Source organism: Filicampus tigris, chromosome 5, assembly GCF_054856515.1.
Source record: "Filicampus tigris isolate MCC_2025a chromosome 5, RoL_Ftig_1.0, whole genome shotgun sequence".
Classification (NCBI taxonomy): Eukaryota; Metazoa; Chordata; class Actinopteri; order Syngnathiformes; family Syngnathidae; genus Filicampus; species Filicampus tigris.
In genome coordinates, this window is record NC_141221.1 from 13916682 (window position 1) to 13935100 (window position 18419).

At 38.6% G+C, this 18419-nt stretch overlaps 1 protein-coding gene across 3 annotated transcripts in view; it reads left to right on the top strand.

The window, feature by feature from the left end:
- Nucleotides 1–18419, top strand: part of LOC147147354 (netrin receptor UNC5C-like) — a 262736-nt gene that overhangs the window by 238375 nt on the left and 5942 nt on the right. For all 3 annotated transcript variants that reach the window (XM_086029738.1, XM_086029737.1, XM_086029739.1), the window contains 7 exons: nucleotides 3332–3432; nucleotides 6119–6254; nucleotides 7640–7727; nucleotides 12692–12860; nucleotides 15328–15561; nucleotides 17437–17586; nucleotides 17812–17976. In XM_086029738.1, the coding sequence (XP_085885864.1) occupies nucleotides 3332–3432; nucleotides 6119–6254; nucleotides 7640–7727; nucleotides 12692–12860; nucleotides 15328–15561; nucleotides 17437–17586; nucleotides 17812–17976 (1043 nt within the window). The remainder of the gene's footprint in view (nucleotides 1–3331; nucleotides 3433–6118; nucleotides 6255–7639; nucleotides 7728–12691; nucleotides 12861–15327; nucleotides 15562–17436; nucleotides 17587–17811; nucleotides 17977–18419) is intronic.

Below are 18419 nucleotides of genomic sequence, written 5' to 3' on the forward strand. Positions count from 1 at the left end.
CACGGGCGCTACTGACTTTTGCACGCGGGAGAGGAGGGTAGTGGCACAAAAGAGAGAGCCAGAAAAGAGCCAGAGCTCGAAGGTCCCCCCGTACACTGCGGTCTCCTGTTTGGGAACATTTTGGCTTTCCTGTTAAAATCGCCGAGGAGTCCCAAAGTTGTGTGCCGACATCGCTACATGAGATGGGCGGCAGGTAGCGCGTCTAACATGCACGGGATCATCCGGCTGTGAATGTTTCTTAGATGAGGGAGCAGAACGTCAAACTTAAATAGCGAGATTTATCATATTGTAGCGTCTTCCAGGAACACGCCGTCAGACGTAGTTTGATTGTCACGTTTTTATTAATCCAAGTACAACTCCTCGCGCTCTTCTTTCTCCGCTGCTCCACTCGCTTGCCGTACGATGCATTCATGAACCTGGGAAACATAACAAGTCAGCAAGACACAAATCCGAGCACAACACAGATGACCCAATTCGTTACAATATGCTGTTCAACATTCAAAGATTTCAATGCCTAAAAAGTGTATACAATTTCAGAAAGACTTTTTAAAGTTTCTGTATTTTTTTCATTATAAAAAAACTTTTAATATAGTTAGCAATAATTGTAACTGTTATTGTATGTATTTTTTTTCATCACAAAAAGTGTAATGTGTAAAGTGTAATGACAACTTGTCTTTAACTTTAATACTTAGATGTGTCATAGTCATAGGCTTTTGCTGCTGAGTATTTAAAGATTTCAGTGTCTTAATAATTTACAAAATCAAGAGATCTGTGTGTAGATATGTGTGTGTTTATGTGCATGTACCGGGATATAAAATTACTTTCCTCAAAAGCGCTAAGTCCACGGTCAGAACTCGAGAGTGCATCGCACATTCAGGTCAATTCCTCGTCGCACTCATCAGCATCCCGCTGACTTTATCTGTGCTTGTTCCGCCGGCGTCATGTTGACTCCCGCTCGTAGCATCCATCTTTCCCGTGGATAAATTGCACTCGCCTTTTCCTGCCTACGTTCACATTTCTTTCCATCCGGCTAATGGAGAGCACCCTAAGAAGCTCACTGCTCCATGCATTAATTGCTTACCAGAAATGTCAGGGAATTTGGAATCGATCAGGCAGTCACTGGAAAACTCCACCTATTCGCGGTTTGCTATTCACTGATTTAGCTATTTTCTGAAAAACTCACCTATTCTCGGATTTCACGTTCTTTCTAAAATGCGACAAGATGACTCTAAATAAGTGTACTATCATGTGTGTCAGTAACCGTGTGAGTATTTAAGTGTATTTTGCACATATGTGTGAGCCTTTCCAGCCTGCGTAACTAATTAAATGATCGGTTGCTTCCTGCTAAGCATTATATAAACAAGTTTTTATCCAGTGAGCATCCTTGGTTGAAGATGAGCTACAGATTAGTGTACAGTATAAATAAGACATATGATCATGCCTGTAAACATTACCAGTAAAACCCTAGCACAGAAACTGTTCATACGCATGTTAAACTGATTAAGAATGCATATGTCCATGTTTTTTTTTTTTTTTTTTTTTTTTTTTTTTAAGTGTTGTATCTGTGTTTTACATTGAAGATGTGGATTTATTTATGAGTGCTTGTTGGAGGCCAGGAAGTTAGCTCGAGATGCATGGACAAGTGTCATGTTTACGTACGTCAGCCGGGACGACTCAGGAAGGAGCAGTGTAAAAACACGCACAGGGGAGTTTTAAACATGGAATACTCAAAGCGGAACTAAGGATTATTACATCCTGGGTTTCCCGTATCTATTTGATAGGTCTCTTTTTTGCCACTGTGATTAATGCCAGTGACAGTAGTAAAGAGGCATTTGACAAAATGGGTCCAGCTAACGTGCTAATGCTAACTAAATCTTTGTTAGCAATACCTCTAGTATTAGCAAAGCTTTACATGTGTCCTGGCTGGTCCAAAGACCTGACATGCCATGGCGTTGGAAATAACCAACAACGCACAATAATATACAGTGCAGCTGCTTTACAGTAGCACTGGCACAACATGAGTAGCTGCCCTGGCCCTGGTCCTCGCCATAGCAATGGCCAAATCTGCTAGTCTCTGAAGAGTGCTAAAAGAACATTGTTTTCGCGGGTCCAACAAGACCTTGAAAAATAGGTGAGGTGAGGTTGCCAAGGCAACAGCAATGATTTAGTCCTCTGAACAAAAAGCTTAGCAGTACTGCTAGCACTAGTACAGCACGATATGTGCCCTGCCTGGTCCAACAAGACCACAAAAAGTAGACAATCTGTGGTTACAATAGCAACAAAAATGATGCCCTCCTAATAGTAATATTAGTGCTGTTTGTGCTAACTGTAAGTGTTCTGGCTAGTCCAAAGATAGCACAGACCATGTCAAGTAGAAGGTCTGCTACAAAGATTCTATCCTGCTAACAGTAACGTTAGCGCTGCAGCAAGCATTAGTACTACATGAGGGGTGTCCTGGTTGTTTGGACTATATTAGAAATTATAAGGGTAAGACATCCAGGATCCCCATGGCAAATTAGATGCTATTCTCCAATGTTAGCATGAACGCTAACGTAAAATTAGGTGTCCTGGGTTGCCTACATAACAATACAGTTGGTTGTCTGCAGCAAGGTTCTAATAGTTTAGAATTTTTCATTATCGTTAGTTTTTATTTCGTTTTGACTTTTTTTTTAATTCAATTAGTTTTAATCAATTTTTAGAGCAGCTTTGTTCGTTTTTAGTGTTGTGTTAAAAAATCGGTATCAGCGAGTACTCACCAGTCAATATTCGTACTGGTATCGGTCTGAAAAAAAAAGTGCTATTGAGATAGATAAATGTCACATTATTACATATTAACCTAATAGCTTAATTGCCTTAACTGAGTTATTTTTAAGTTAATATCACAATATCCCCAAAAAATAACAACATGCTTGCTAAAAAAAATAGGCTTTTTTCTGCCTAGCTTCTCAACCATCCACTTCATCATAATCTGCAGAATTTGAATCAATACAAATGGACTCTTCTTGTTTGAATTTAGCTGAACATTCAAAAATGACTCAGACAACTGCGCTTTTAGGCGATATTGTTGCTTTAATTGACCGGGAATGCTGTGCTTATCTTGGTGTTCGTGGAATCAAATGTTGCTTATTTGTTTTGTTTTGAATCGCTTGATTTAATTTCCGTTGTCCCTATTTCCGTTCTCTCCCCCCACCCCTTACCTCCCCTCCCCCCCTAGCTGATCTTTTTTCAGCCCCTCCCGATTTGACAAATGTGGCCTCCATGTATGGCGGTCCCGCGTATGCCCTCCGCGACCTGTCTGATAAAATCCCAATGACCAACTCTCCACTCTTAGAGCCCCTCCCCAACCTGAAGATCAAGGTGTACAACTCCTCCGGCCTCGTCACACCGCAGGACGACCTCGGAGGGGACTTTACATCCAAGCTCTCTCCCAAGGTAAGGGTATAACCAAAGCTTGTATTTGCCACAAACATTATTGAATAATACCTCATACTAAACCATTTTCTTATTTTAGCCCCTCTAAAACATATTTTAATGTGACTTGCTAAAATTCACTCATCAAAAATTCAATTTGCAATAAACACGACTGGGGCATCCCTCATAATACAGCACTAGACGAAACCTTTTCAGATATGTGACTATAGTATCACTATAACTCGCCTATGATGACAGATTAATCAAAAACATGTTACTTGAAAATGGCATTGTTACCAACCTCTTGCTTATTATAAAGTCAGACCCCCCAAAAATCTTTTTGAAACAAATCCTATAGGGTCATACCGCATATTTACGCACATGAGGAAGACTCCAGAAAAAAAACATGTTTTGTTGCTTAAAACTGACATCAATACCACTCGCTTATTAAAACTCAAAAACATGAATATGGAACAACTGCCATCTAGTCGCATAGCATTTTAAAGCACTTGAAGAGGACTTTCCTGATATGTTTTGGAGATGTGCTCTGACCACATAATCAAAAACGTGTTTTTCTTCTTTAAAAGTTGCATCATGACTTAAAAACACACATCAAAAACTGAAATTTGCAACAGATCCCATTGAGTCACACATTACAGTACCTCATATTAAACCACTTGAAGAGGCCATGACAGATCGGGAGACTGAGACGACACACTGGCCCAAAAACTATTGCTCAAACATGTCATCAATAACGCTTATTAAAACAAAAAAAATTGATTAATTTGCCCGTGGCAAACCACTTTGAGTAATACCTCATATTAAAGCCCTTAAAGAGGGCTTTCTGCATACGTGTTTATTTTGTAAAGATGAATAACGATATAGTGACGAAAAAAACATTGTCGCTACAAAATGGCATCAATACCTGTCACTTATTCAAACTGATAAATCAAATTCAAACATTAATTTGCAGCACATCTCATATTAAAGCACGAAATGGGACAGTGACCCAAAACATATTGTTGCTTAAAAATGGCACCAATGCGCTTATTAATAGCGCACAAAAAGAAAATCTGCTTGCACCAAACCATATCGAATGAAGTCATATTAAACTGCTCAGAGCGGGCTTTCTTGTGCGAAAAAACATCATTTTGATAACATTATCAACATACGCCGGCCTTATTAAAATTGTCATCAAAAAATCGATTTGCAACACAGACGCCATCAAGTCATAACTCATCATTAGAGGACTTCAACAGGGCCTTCTAAATATGTGACAACATTATCATCATGCCCGATGTGATGGCTAAGAATGATGAAAAAGAAAAGTCGTGTTTTTCTTACTTGAAAAGTCTCAAGTCATCCTTGTCTCTCCAAAGCTTTTTGTTCGACGAGGGGGGTGAACTGAATCTGAATCCTAATTGCTTATTTTACAAGTCAGTGCTCGCATTTAGACCGTGAAATGCAAAGCAGCGCTTTTTTAAATGTATTTATTTATTTATTTATTTTACCGCTTGATACCCTACGGTGATTTGAGATCATCCTTCTTCCAGCTGAGCCTCGTGGCGGCGCTCCCAGGCATGAGGCTCAGCTTCCCAGTTTCAGTTCTCAAGGAAAAGTCTCCAACAAAAAGGGCAAAAGGACTGTAAAAACATATGTTTGCATGGAATACTACAGGATGAACTTTTATGTACGACTATGTTGCCCCTGATTACAACATAGGATCACAACAACAAAAATGTATACGAAAACAATATCATAAATAAATTATATAAAACAAAATAAAACGTCGTCCCTGTGCAGTCATCAGAAAAAAACTTGTTTGAAATGAATATGAACATTAAAAATAAGCCATACAAGTAAATTAAAATACTGTACTAAATTAAGAACTAATTTAATTAATAATCCATAAATAAAGTACAATCAAATGATGTTTTAATCTAATAAATAAAATGAAATAAATATAATAACTTCAGCAATAAAATACAATAAAATGAAATAATGTCGCCTCTGTACAGACATCACAAAAACATTCTAAGGAAAAGAATAAAAGGAAAATTATGTTAAAGGAAATAAAAGTAACAAGGATAACAGTAAAATAAAATAATGTCCTGTTGTTAGATATCATAAAAACAGTCAAATATCATGAAAGATAATATGAAACATAATACATGAGCTAGCTTTTCTGCCATGATTGTATGTAAAAAAAATAATAACAATCCCAAAATAAATAAATAAATAAATATAAAATAAAAACACAAGCTAAACACATTAAATAAAATAAATAGAACATAATTTCCTCTTGTTGAGCTATCACAAATGCAGTCAAATAGAATAAAATAATGAAACATAATACATGAGCTAGCTCTTCTGCCATGATTGTATGTTTAAAAAAATGATAATAATTCAAACAATAAATAAATATAAAATAAACACACAAGCTAAATCCATTAATTAATATAAATAGAACAAAGACACAGTAGCACAATAAAATGCATGCAATGAAATAAATGCACCAACTAAACTTCAACAATTTTGCTTTTATGTTGCCCCTGTATAGCGGTCACAAAATAAAAATAAAGCCATTTTAATGATAAATGCATTCTAATAAGAAGTAAATACAATTTGCTGCTTTCCCACCTGGAGCAAAATCCACTTTGCTGTTTCACTGGGACAACGGCACCCCCTTGTCACTGTGCCCTTGCAGTTGACGCAGTCTTTGCTGGAGAACAGCGACACGATGAACCTTCGCAACCAGAGCTTGGCCCGCACCCGAGACCCCTCGTGCACCGCGCACGGCTCCTTCAACAACCAGGGCGGACACCTCATCGTGCCCAACTCGGGTAAATGCCAGCCCCCCTGCAAACGTGCAACTCCATCTCGTCACACTCATATTCACTCGGTCCTTTTTGGACTTTTGCTGTAAAGTTAATGAAACGATTATTTTGATACGCACTCTTATCTCTCTTCTTTATTATTGGTTGTCGTCTTTTTCACCGCATGAGACAATTTCATTCTTTGTAGGTTGACCCGTCCCAATCTGCATCCTACTGACATCTTATCTTTTGTGGTATTATTCATCTTTATAAGGGGGGGGGGGGGTCGTTTCAAATGCGGTCATTTATAATTTATGTATAAGGCTACATATTTGTTTTATATCCGTTCAGTTATTCCTTCTTGCAATTTTTGGTTTTACTTAACCCTTAAGGGAAATATTTTTTTTTCCATTTACTTTGTGTTCAGATGTTTTATTTTTTATTGCATTATCTTAATATGTATATATTTTGGATTGTATGTGTGTGGGTGTGCGTGGGTGTGTTTGTGTCTTTGTAAGATGTGTATTAAACTTTATTAAAGATCAATAATAATTACTACATATTTATTGATTACTCATTATCATTGTGTGTAGTTTGACGTCTGTTGTACAGCTAACATAAATGGAATTTAATCAAAATGTTTCTTTCTCATTGATAGTTTCATTTTCTTTGTTTACTTGTTTTATTACATAACTTGAGTTCATATTTATGCTTCTTTAATGATTTATATGTGTCACTTTAACATGCACACCTGCACAATATGCACCTTTTTATGCATCTTGTTTACAATATTATGTTCTATGAGGCCCCACTAGTCTCAACATGGCATTCTGATTAATATTGCATTTGTGGAATGTGAGTTAAGCAGTAAAATCCATCCATCTCAGGTGGCGGCCATTTTGCCACTTTCTGTCGACGGAAAATGACAACACAGTTGCTCAGGGGCCAGGTAACGACCAATCACAGCTCCCTGTTTTCTCAAGCCGAGCCGTGATTGGCGGTTAGCCGAGCCCTGAGCAACTGTGATGTCATTTTCAGTCGACAGAAAGTGACAAAATGACTGCCCCCTGAGATGGATGAAAACGGACGGATTTTGGTGCTTAACTCATATTCCACATGCACAATATTAATCGGAATGCTGTGTTTTGGGTATTGAGGCTACATAGAACATAATATTGTAAAGAATCTTCAGGGGGGTTGACTTCCCCTCTTTAATAAATGTCCTCAAGAAAGACTTTTAATAACGTTTCTACTTTTTACTTGTAAATACCACCAGTGTAAGTAGGATGTGGTGCTACATTGATGTCTATGGCGGTGTGTCTGTAAATGTGACAACATGATGGAAGAATGCCCCGCTGCTCATTGCGCACGTGACCTGCAATAAATTGTGTTTGTGCTGCTTATGGTTGCAGGGGTGAGTCTGCTGGTTCCGGCGGGCGCCGTCCCCCAGGGCCGCGTCTACGAGATGTATGTGACGGTGCACAGGAAGGACAGCTCCAGGCAAGTCTTAGCCCCTTTCACGCACACGCACACGCCTCAAAGCACGCACACACGCACACACCATCCTCTCACTCCTTCACGGGTCTTTCATGTCCCTTCCCAGCTGCCGGCCGAACGCGTTTTTCCTCTTCAGCTCGACCCCTCGACGCATATTTCTCGCCGTTGTTATTAATTTTACTTTCATTGATCGCTTCTGTTGACCATTCACAATGAATACAACGCCATCTGTGATACATTGCTTCAGCTTTTTAGGGCAGACAAGCCAAGAGACTTTTTTTTTTTCACGTCAACATCAAATATGAATGAGGCTTTACTTTTGTTAAGTTTTCAAAATGTGGAATATTTCTTACATTATATAGTCATTTAAGGGAAACGAAACTTCATGTTTGAACTCTGAATAGTTGCGGTGCCCATTGAGACTTGTTACTTTTCCCTCTTAAAACTGTTCAAAATAATCCAATTTTGGTTTTAAATAAAAAATGGACTGACCTGCTACTTAAATAACCCAAGCTTTTGTAAAAAAACAACCCCAAAAAATTGGGTTGTTTCATCAAACAAATTAGGTCAAACTGACCCAAGTAGCAGGTTGTTCAGTTTTTTTTCTTTGACCCATCAGTTGTAAGGATGTTGCGTTTTTTTTGCCTTTTTTTTTCAAAATGACGCTAAATTGGATTTCATTTCGTTTTATTTTATTCAAACTCAAAATACTATTCGCAGTACACAAAAAGACATTGGTTTCATTTCATTTCGTTACTTTTTTTGTTTGAAATAATATTATACTGTAGTACCCAAGCTGTCTTACTTTTATTTTTGTATATGGATGGATAAATGTTATGAATCAAAGTATTGGAACATTTTAATTTTTTTCTGTCCAAACATTACAAGTATTAATTGTGTAGCTGTTTTAAAGACTTTTAAATAAATCATTTTATTTTATTGAAATTACAAACAATAATCACAATGTTTTTTTTAAGATGTCAAATTGCGTTACTTTATAACTTAATTTTATTTTTGATTTGAATGGATTTTATTCAAAATGATTTTATTGTTTAATTTTTATGTTTTAATTTTTATAAGATGTTTTATACAAACCCCCAAAAAAACTTTGAATATGTTTGGGGTTTTTTTGTATTTTGTTTTACTTTTATTTTTACTCAATTTTATTTTTAAGGCACACACTGAAATACAGGAAAACTTTTTTAGGCAATTTTACGCACGCAACAAAAATGTCATATTCGATATAATCATATTAATAACAATTGAGTAATATCATTAGTTTTGCTTTGTTTATGGGTTGTGGAAAGTCTCGCCATTCTGTTGGCTCATATTGAGGTGTGGGTGTTAGTTTAAACACACACTGCAGATGTTCTCATTACATGTCGGTATGAATGCACACTCAGTGCAAATCAATGGTGAAAAAAAAAAATTAAACAGCCTGAGAAAAATATGCAGATATACTGCACGTCGTTTCTTTTTTATTATTTTGATTTTTGCCAGCGGCTATTGTGGGGATTACTGTTTTTACTGCGACATGTCGTCTAATCCTCCCCCTCTCCTCAAACTCTCTGCGGGACGTGAAAGAAATATTGAGATTCAAACTGCATAACTGCTGTACAGTTGAGCAGCCACTTTGGAAGAGCTCACAAACTTTCTACAAGTTAAGAAAGTCTTTATGGGGGAAAAAAAGTCTCTTAGGAGCAGTAAGGAAGTAGATGTCGTAGTTGAATGTATAATGGCCAAATGCAAAAACAAAAAATTGCACGGTCATAAGGTCAAGATTCATACTGACTAAGTGAATTGAACAATGAAATGCCTTTCCTGGCTGTAAAATATGTTTGTATCGTTTTTTTTCAAATATATTTCAATTTTTATTTTACTGATCAGAACCAGCAGCAAAATGACGGATTACTTGCAAAATTAACTTTTGTAGGCCTATATGTTTTTTGTATTATTACTTACGTACTTGAGTAATTATTATTATGACTTGACTTTTTTTTATATGCAAAAACAGGTATCAGCAAAATTGTGGCATGACAGATTCATTAGTATTGTTTTTATTTTTCTGCATTTTTTTTTGTATTTGTGGTTTTAGTCTTCTGATTGTTTTTCTCTCTGAATGTATTTTGGCCTATATATTTTTTTATTTCTTTTGCTTTTTTTATGTTCATTTTTCTATTTGGTTCGACTCAGTGGGATTACGATTCGATTCGATATGGTAAGGCTCAGTTTGAGAGGGTAGGATGCAATTAGTTTTCTGTTGTCATTTTACCTACATTTGAATTAACTTGTCAATACTTTCGATATATCGCTCCAATAAAAGACAGTACATATCACGTTATATTTCAAAGTGAAGCGATTCGATTTGATGCACTTGCATCATTTAAATCAAAATACGATTTTACAATTCAAATATTTTTTTGTTACACCCTTTATTTGCACACATTTAAATGTTTTATGTTCTTAACGTTTTTAATGTTTAAACATTTTGTAAAATATTTGTTGTAATATATAAAGAATTTTAATATTACCGGTACTTTTATTAAGAGTTATATACAGTACAATCACAACCCAGCTAGCAAAATATGGGTGAATCAATGTTGAAACCTAAAGTAGAAATTATACAGAAAGCGCAAGGTTGATAAAACGTTGGGTCAACGTTTGCTTTTCAACCATATACCACACAACATCAATGTTGATTCAACCATCATCTAAACCAGAACCTACTTGCACATTTTTTGTTGATTTTTTTTTTTGTATTGATTCAATGTTACGGAAATTCAACCATGGGTTGGGAGACGACCACTCTACCACTGACCCATGCATGCCCCACTGTAACAAAAATATTAGCTTAGTCCACTACAAAGTGTTAGCTTTTCCCTTACCCAAATGTATGAAAAACCTATGACAGAAACATGTTTAATACTCAAAAATGTATTAGAAGAGATCAAAATACTGCACGGAAATGGCTAAGAAATGAAAACGTTTCGTGAAACAGGACTAACACCAGTATGCTCAGGGCAACAACAAAAAAACCTGTCAGAAAAAAGTGGTTAAAAAAAATGTATATATGGAGAGCGAGAGCGAATGAGAACGAGAGAGAGATACAGTACGCACACTTTTTGCGGTTGAATAAGGCCTGTCCCCCTCAGAATATGCCCCCTTCCCACCTCCCTCCGCTGAAGTAGAAAAATACAGAAGGGCAAACGTACATAACAGAGATTCAACATTAATTAAACATTGACCTTTCAAATTTTTTAATTCAACCAAAATACAATGTGGATTCAACAGCATCTTTGAATCACAAACTTCAATGCTGACAAAATGTTGAACCAACGTTGATTAAACATCAGTCTTCAACTAAAACCAAAAATCAACCTTCTTAACCCTAATTCAATATTGATTTAACATCTTTTGCTAACTGAGTAGGCACTGTAATAGGTACAACTGCCCGATTGAAAGTCACTAAATGGAATGTCTTCTTCTTTGGGCCTGAATAATAAAATGACGTCCCTTATTATACGTTTCTTATTCTTGACTACTAACCAACACACAAATGGACCTTAAGGTCATTATTGTGTTTGGCTCCAGTGTTCCTCCTGTTATCCCCCCCAAAATCTTAATTTGTCATGATGGTTTCGACTGTTCCTCCTCCTTCCTCATGTGATGGACTATTCCTACTTCTTACAGCGCATGTGTGTGGAGACGATTCAGTTGTTAGATAATCCTTAAAAAGGATTTTAAGGACTTTGTCATTGAAGACCTTGTGTTGAAGTGAAAAATAAATTGTCAGTGCAGTAACATGGATGACTGGGTTTGCCTTGGGCCCCTAAATGACTAAATAAGTGTCACGTCAAATTTATGAAAAATGCTGGCTTATAACTTCAAACGGGAGCCTGAATACAATTCCACATGCGTAATGGCCTAACGGATTAAGTGGCAACCTCGGTGCTACACCGACGTGACTGCGCTGCATTTCACCTCCTTGATGGAATGTTTATTTTATCTTCTTCTACTTCTCCCTTCATGAGTCATTAATGAGGTCCAGCGGCTGAATCAATAATGCTGTCGAGGATTAGTGCTGCTTCAAGCAGTGCTGGCCCCGCCCCCCGCAAAAAAAAAAAAAAAAATGTAAGTCGAAACTGGAAAAAAAAACAACGAGATTTGCAAAGCTGGGCAGTCCGTCCCAGGTCAAGGGTGGAGGGTCGCGGCCGGACCGGCAAAAAAGGGTCAAGTGCCCAAATCTGGAGATTTGATCCATTGCTCATTTGGGCTGGATGTGGGCGCCTCATTGTCAAAAAGCTCAAAATGACTCACTTATATTGTTACATGAAAAAATAGCATCCTCCCAGTTATTTTGAGACAGCATGTGGCAGCAAAAGGACATCGTAATGGCGAAATGATGTTTTTCACCATGAATTTTGATTTTACGAAATCACTGACAGGTGATTGTTGAATGCAAATGAAGGAAGATGACTCATGCTGAGTTGAGTGTAGCACAAGAGGCGGGAGTGTGCACTTGGCATGTGTTCACATTCGGCTAGAGTTCCACACAACCAACACATTGATGGAACTTTTTTTTTTATTCGATTTTATTGGTGGGGGGGAGCCCTGTTTTTCATGGAAGACACATATTGAAGGTTTATCAGCATTTTTAAAGGAATTTTTGGGCTTTAATAAATGGTGTCGGGTGTCAATATTTTTGTTTTTTAAATATTTAGTATGAGTTCATACATATACTCCAATTAGTACTATTATCTTTTGTTCCTTTATATCAATGTTTTCATTTAATCTGCATCAACTTCCAAATTACATCTTCAAGTCAAAATTGTGATAGTTTGACAAGCGCCCAGGAGTCGTACCGCCGCTTCGACCAACACATCCCATAACTAAAACCAAGAGTATTTTTGCAGCTCGCTCCCCTTCGCTAAACATGTTGTGGCCGCGTGTTTATCTGCCCTCGGCAGACCCCCGGTGGAGGACGTTCAGACGGTGCTGAGTCCGGTGGTGAGCTGCGGACCTCCAGGAGCTCTGCTGACCAGACCGGTCATCCTCACCATCCACCATTGTGCTGACAACGTGCACGAGGACTGGCTCATACAGCTGAAAAACCAACTGGCTATGGGCGAGTGGGAGGTGAGCGCGCGTGCGTCTCTGCTTTCGTGTGTCTACATTCATACAGAAGTCTTGTTTTTTTTTTTAAACATTTGTGTGTTCTTACACACTACTTCTGATCTCAACATGGATAATCAACAAATGATTACATTTCAACTCTAGGTAGAACAACTACAACACTATCATGCTTGTTCTTTGCAATGTGGGATGGAGGGAGCTAGCTAAGTATGCAAGTACTAGGTGGATTGATTGATTGATTGATTGATTGATTGATTGATTGATTGATTGATTGATTGATTGATTGATTGATTGATTGATAAAAAATGCTGGGTGGATTTTTGGTTACAGTTACCCAAGGTTGGGTTAATTATTTTAACCCAGCAGATTGAGTTCAAGATTAGATTGAGACGAGTTGAAAAGCTAACGTTGTTTGCTATTTTGGACACTTTTGTTGAAGTTGAAGTAATGTAACATTTGGCTCACTTCTGACTTTGGACACAAAGATTGGTGTTCAAATCCCACCCCCAAAAAATGTGGGTTGCATTAGGAATGGAATCTGGTGTAAAAAGAAAAAAAACAAAAAAACGTGGCAAACTTTGACCCTTGACAGGGGAAAGTAGCTTCTTGAAAACGTTGGTAATAAAATTAATTTTGCTTTTAACCACTACTACCCTCATCACCTGGTCACCCGTTTCAAGCTTTAACTCCTCCGTACCCTCAAGCTAATGGGACATGATAAAAATAACCCAACATTGGCTTAGCTATGTCACCCAATTAGGGCTACTTTGACCCAGAAGTTTTAGGAGTGTAATGGGTGGCTTAGGTTGATATTTGATCTGTCGGGAGAGGGTAAGTAAACTTGAATAAGTGCAGTGTGGCTAGGTAGCTTTATCGTTTCATCTTGACCATGCATGTATGGTATAGCTTCGAATAACAACAAGCAGTGGAGCATAACAAAGCCACCTGTGACTACTGTTTCAGCAGCAAAAGAGAACATCCCCCAGCACAGAGCGCAGCATGACAGCCAAACTGTTCATCCAGCCAACACGTACACACCAAATGATATACAGCACGTCTGTAGGGGATAAAACAAATAGAAAAGCAGGCGAGAGTTTTCTTACAGGCGGTAGGAGGTAGGAGACTCCTATCAGCTGCAATTTGTTATGCTCCTGCCGTCCTCCTCCTCTCTCATCGTTCTTTTTTTTTTTTTTTTTTGCTGCTTTTAGCATGAAGCCTCTGCAATCTCACTGTGTGTGTGTTTGTATAATGCCTGCGCATGTGTATCATCCCCGTGCGCTCGTCTTGTGGTTCTTATCACAGCTCCACACAATGTCTCTGTGCAATTAGCCATGCGTACGACGTCCGTGTGTGTGTGTGTGTGTGTGTGTCTGTGTCTGTGTCCGTGTGGGGGTGTGTGCGCGCGTGTTTGCAGCAGCAGGCTTGGTGTAAATGAAAATGAAAAGCGGAGTTTCATCAGGAAGTCCATTTGTTTGCGGGGAAATGTTCATTTTCACCATCCCAAAAAAAAAAAGAAAAGTTAAGATCCAATGGGAGTGAAGTAATTCAATTCTGCAGGTGTTGGGCCGCAGTTGTGATTAGAGCCACCGGTAATAACACATTCCTAGCATGTTAGCTGCCCCTCCCCTTTCGTATTGATTGGGCGTCATCTCAAGCAGCGCGGCAGACTGTTTTATTACAAAACACAAGGGTGCCCGCAGATGCGAGGGAGCCGGCTTACGAGTTTTCAGAGCCGCGATCGGCACATTTTCTGTTTTGTCTCGAGATACCAACGCTGTACGGTGGCAAGTGACTCAACGCACGGCAAAGCAAGCGGTAAACCGGCAGATAGAATGCGTAAATACTTTTCAGAAAAGAGGTTTCACGCTGTTTATTGCCTCTCCCATCTGAAAGTTGCCGTCAAACTAAACATCAAAGAAAGAGAATGACACATTATGTAGCATTTAAAACAGACACATACTGTACTCTGTATGTGTCTGTACTGGAGCCTGACTACTAATGTACAATAAGAAACGCCGTCGGCGCACAAGCTGACTGAGCATTATATGGCGGTGTTGTTAGCCTTTAAGCATCAAGGATCTGAACACAAACAGCGCTGCAACACACGTAGATCGACCATATAACAATACTCACAGGCCTATATTCTTTATCCTCTGTGAAAAGCAACTTCATAATATTGCTGCTGTACTGAGAAGCTGATTGAGGAGCTGAGCCTCCGGTACAGTATGTCCATATGTCTGTTTTATACCGCCCCAAGTGGCCAAGGCACACACGCACACACACACACACACACACACCAGAATGAGCTGAATTGAAGGAGAAAGTGTGACAAAAAGGGTTTCATTCTTTTTAATTGTATTGAATTCTATCATTACTGTATGTTTTGTATAAAGTGTCATATCATAGACTGCTGCTCATCTTCAGCATAGCATACTGGCTCCACAGTAACGTGTGTATGTGTGCTTAATAGGATGTGGTGGTGGTGGGCGAGGAGAACTTCACCACCCCCTGCTACGTGCAGATGGACTCGGAGGCCTGTCACATCCTCACGGAGACTCTGGGCACGTACTGTCTGGTGGGCCAGTCGGTGGGCAAGGCGGCCGCCAAGAGGCTGAAGCTGGCCGTCTTTGGGCCCGTTTCCTGCACCACGCTGGACTACCACATCAGGGTGTACTGTCTGGACGACACGCAGGATGCACTCAAGGTATGACGCCTATTAGGGACCAAAAAAAAGGCAATGCCGAAAACAAGATTTTGGTGAAAAGATGTAGTTTATGCACAACAGTGACTTTGAGGCTAATTATTTTAATAATTATAATTTTGATTATATTAAAATGGCTATTTTTGCTTTAGTGATGTGTCAAACATCTGAATAGTCCTTTTCTTCTATAAAATACTAACAATGAGAATAATAAATCATGTATTTACAATACATTACAAGTCACAAGTGTAACAATTTCACATTTGACATTAGACTATTTGTATACTATTTAGTAGTAGTAGTGTTTAGTCGTGTGTGTGCGTAAATGCGTGCCGTGTGTGTGTGTCGTCACCGCGTCTACTTCTAAATTTTAAATAATCTCCGTCACCTTTTCTTTCTTCCGTGACACTATTTGTAGCAAATTTAATGTGAGAAACACTTTGATCAACCACAAGCTCCTTGTAACGGCTGCATTTCCAAGAGCTTACACATTGTTGTGACACATGGTGAGCTCATCCAAAAGAAATTCAATGCTGCCATCTTTGCCTAGTTGTTTTTTTTTTTTTTTTTTTTTTCAACTTTCCTGATTTAGTGATCAAACACAGTTAGGCTAAGCCTATTTTCCGCCCATTCCCATAAAAAACGTAGTTGACAGAAATTGACGTTGAAGAGGCCCAAAGAGTTAATGTTTTTTATGAAATTCAACATAACATAGTGAATCCTGGCATGTGCGACGTGCAGCCGCACGTTTGTATATTTGTATGCTGTCTTAATTCTATCTTTAAAACTAGAGTTAGGCTTTGGAAGTAGGGTTTAAAAAACTAGGGTTAGGGTTTGGAAGTAGGGTTTAGAAATAGGGTTTGGGTTTAGAAGTAGGGTTTTGAAATGGGTTTATGGTTTTGAAGTAGGGTTTAAAACAAGGGTTTAGCATTGGAAGTAGGGTTTATTAAATGTAGGATTAGAGTTTCAACCTAGGGTTAGGGTTAAAAGTAGGGTTAGGGTTTGGAAGCAGAGTTTAAAAGTAGGGTTAGGGTTTGGAAGTAGGGTTTAATGTTGCTCTATTTGATTGCCATAATTACTTTGTAATTCCACATATTTTTGATGCACTGCAGTGTGTTTTTTCTTGTCTGCTTCGCACGGCCGTCATCTCCAAGCCTCAAGTCATCTGAAGAAGAGTTCATGGTGCTTTATTGTGTTCATTTGCATTTGAAGTCCGACATATTAAAGATTTTGTGTGTGCGGCGTATTCGTCTTCACGACGATAAACAAAACCGGGTCGAGCAATGTCAAACTAGCTGACGCTTTAGAGTTTAAACATATTCAAAAGCACCGGAGGGGGAATCTGATACGAGGGAGCTTAACGCTGCTAACTTATGCATGAAGTGATCAAGTGGTGTAGCAATACGCGTACACACGCAAAGTAACAGTGTGGTTAGCATTTCAAAAAAAGCAATTCTACCATTAAAAATAAGTCTATGAGAGATGCAGTTTGGCATATTTACATACCACTTATCTTTTGACTTTTAATGATGCAATATGGGAGAAATTGTACAGAGCCGATGCCCACACATGGAATTCGACACTCGAGTATCCCAAGTAGCGCAGTGGCCGCTTTGTACTGTCCCATTGTTCGCAAACTTACATGTAAATGTAAATGTGCTGAGAGCGTTCAAAAGTAAAGCCACATGCTGCTTCACCACACAGAAACTACAAAGTCTGCTTTGGACAGCCCTGTGTTATAGAAAAGCAGTGCTTCCGCGCCATCCTGTGGCATCACTAGGCACATTTAGTCTTTTGGAGCTGTTTGATTTTAAACTGTTGTTGACCTATTGCACAATACATTTTAATGTGAACTCTCCTGGCCGTCGTCTATTGCAGGAGGTTCTTCAGATGGAGACGCAAATGGGAGGCAAGCTCCTGGACGAGCCCAAGACCCTCAACTTTAAGGACAGCACACACAACCTGAGACTGTCTGTCCACGATGTGCCGCAACCGCACTGGAAGAGCAAACTCATTGCCAAATATCAGGTGAACCACAGGGGGCAAAAGTACACAATCTACACTTACTAACGGTAGTTGAGTATACCTGCCGATACTTGTGCAATACCCAACTCTGGTAAAAGTAGAAGTATTGATTTGACACCTTTGCTTTAATAAAAGTAAAACATTGTACACGCTCTGAAATCCTCGAGTAGATAAAATTAAAAAGCTATTCGAGTGCAGTCAGTGAGTCTAGTATTTGTACTCCTGCAGGAGATCCCATTTTACCAGGTATGGAGCGGCAGCCAGAGGAGCCTCCACTGCACCTTCACGCTGGAGAGGATGAGCTCGGCCGTCACCGAGGTCAGCTGTAAGCTGTGCGTCAGGCAGGTGGAAGGCGAGGGGCAGATCTTTCAGCTCAGCAACACCCTGGAGGAGGTACGTGCACCACCGTTGTATACATATATATATATGAAATGTTTCAATTAATTACGATTCAAATGTTTTAACTAACTAATCTCAAAATGTTCCATCATTGATCGCGATGAATCATATTTTTCAACTCAAATTTTCTACGAAGCTTGGAACAGATATTTACTTGAGTAAAATCTTGGAATTAACGTGAAATTTTAAAGAATACATATATTTCAATTCAAAGACTGCTTTTTCTGTGAAATACAACTGGTGAACGATACACCAAAGACGTACAGCTAATATGGTATTTGAATTTGGCTTTGCAAAGTGCGCAAATTATTTTGGATTTCTACAATGAGCCGTAGAGCAACTTTTACAGTAAAACTATGTAAAATAAGGACATTTCTTGGTGACCCCAAACTTTTGAACGGTAATGTATATATATTTGTCAAAAGTATTTAATCCTA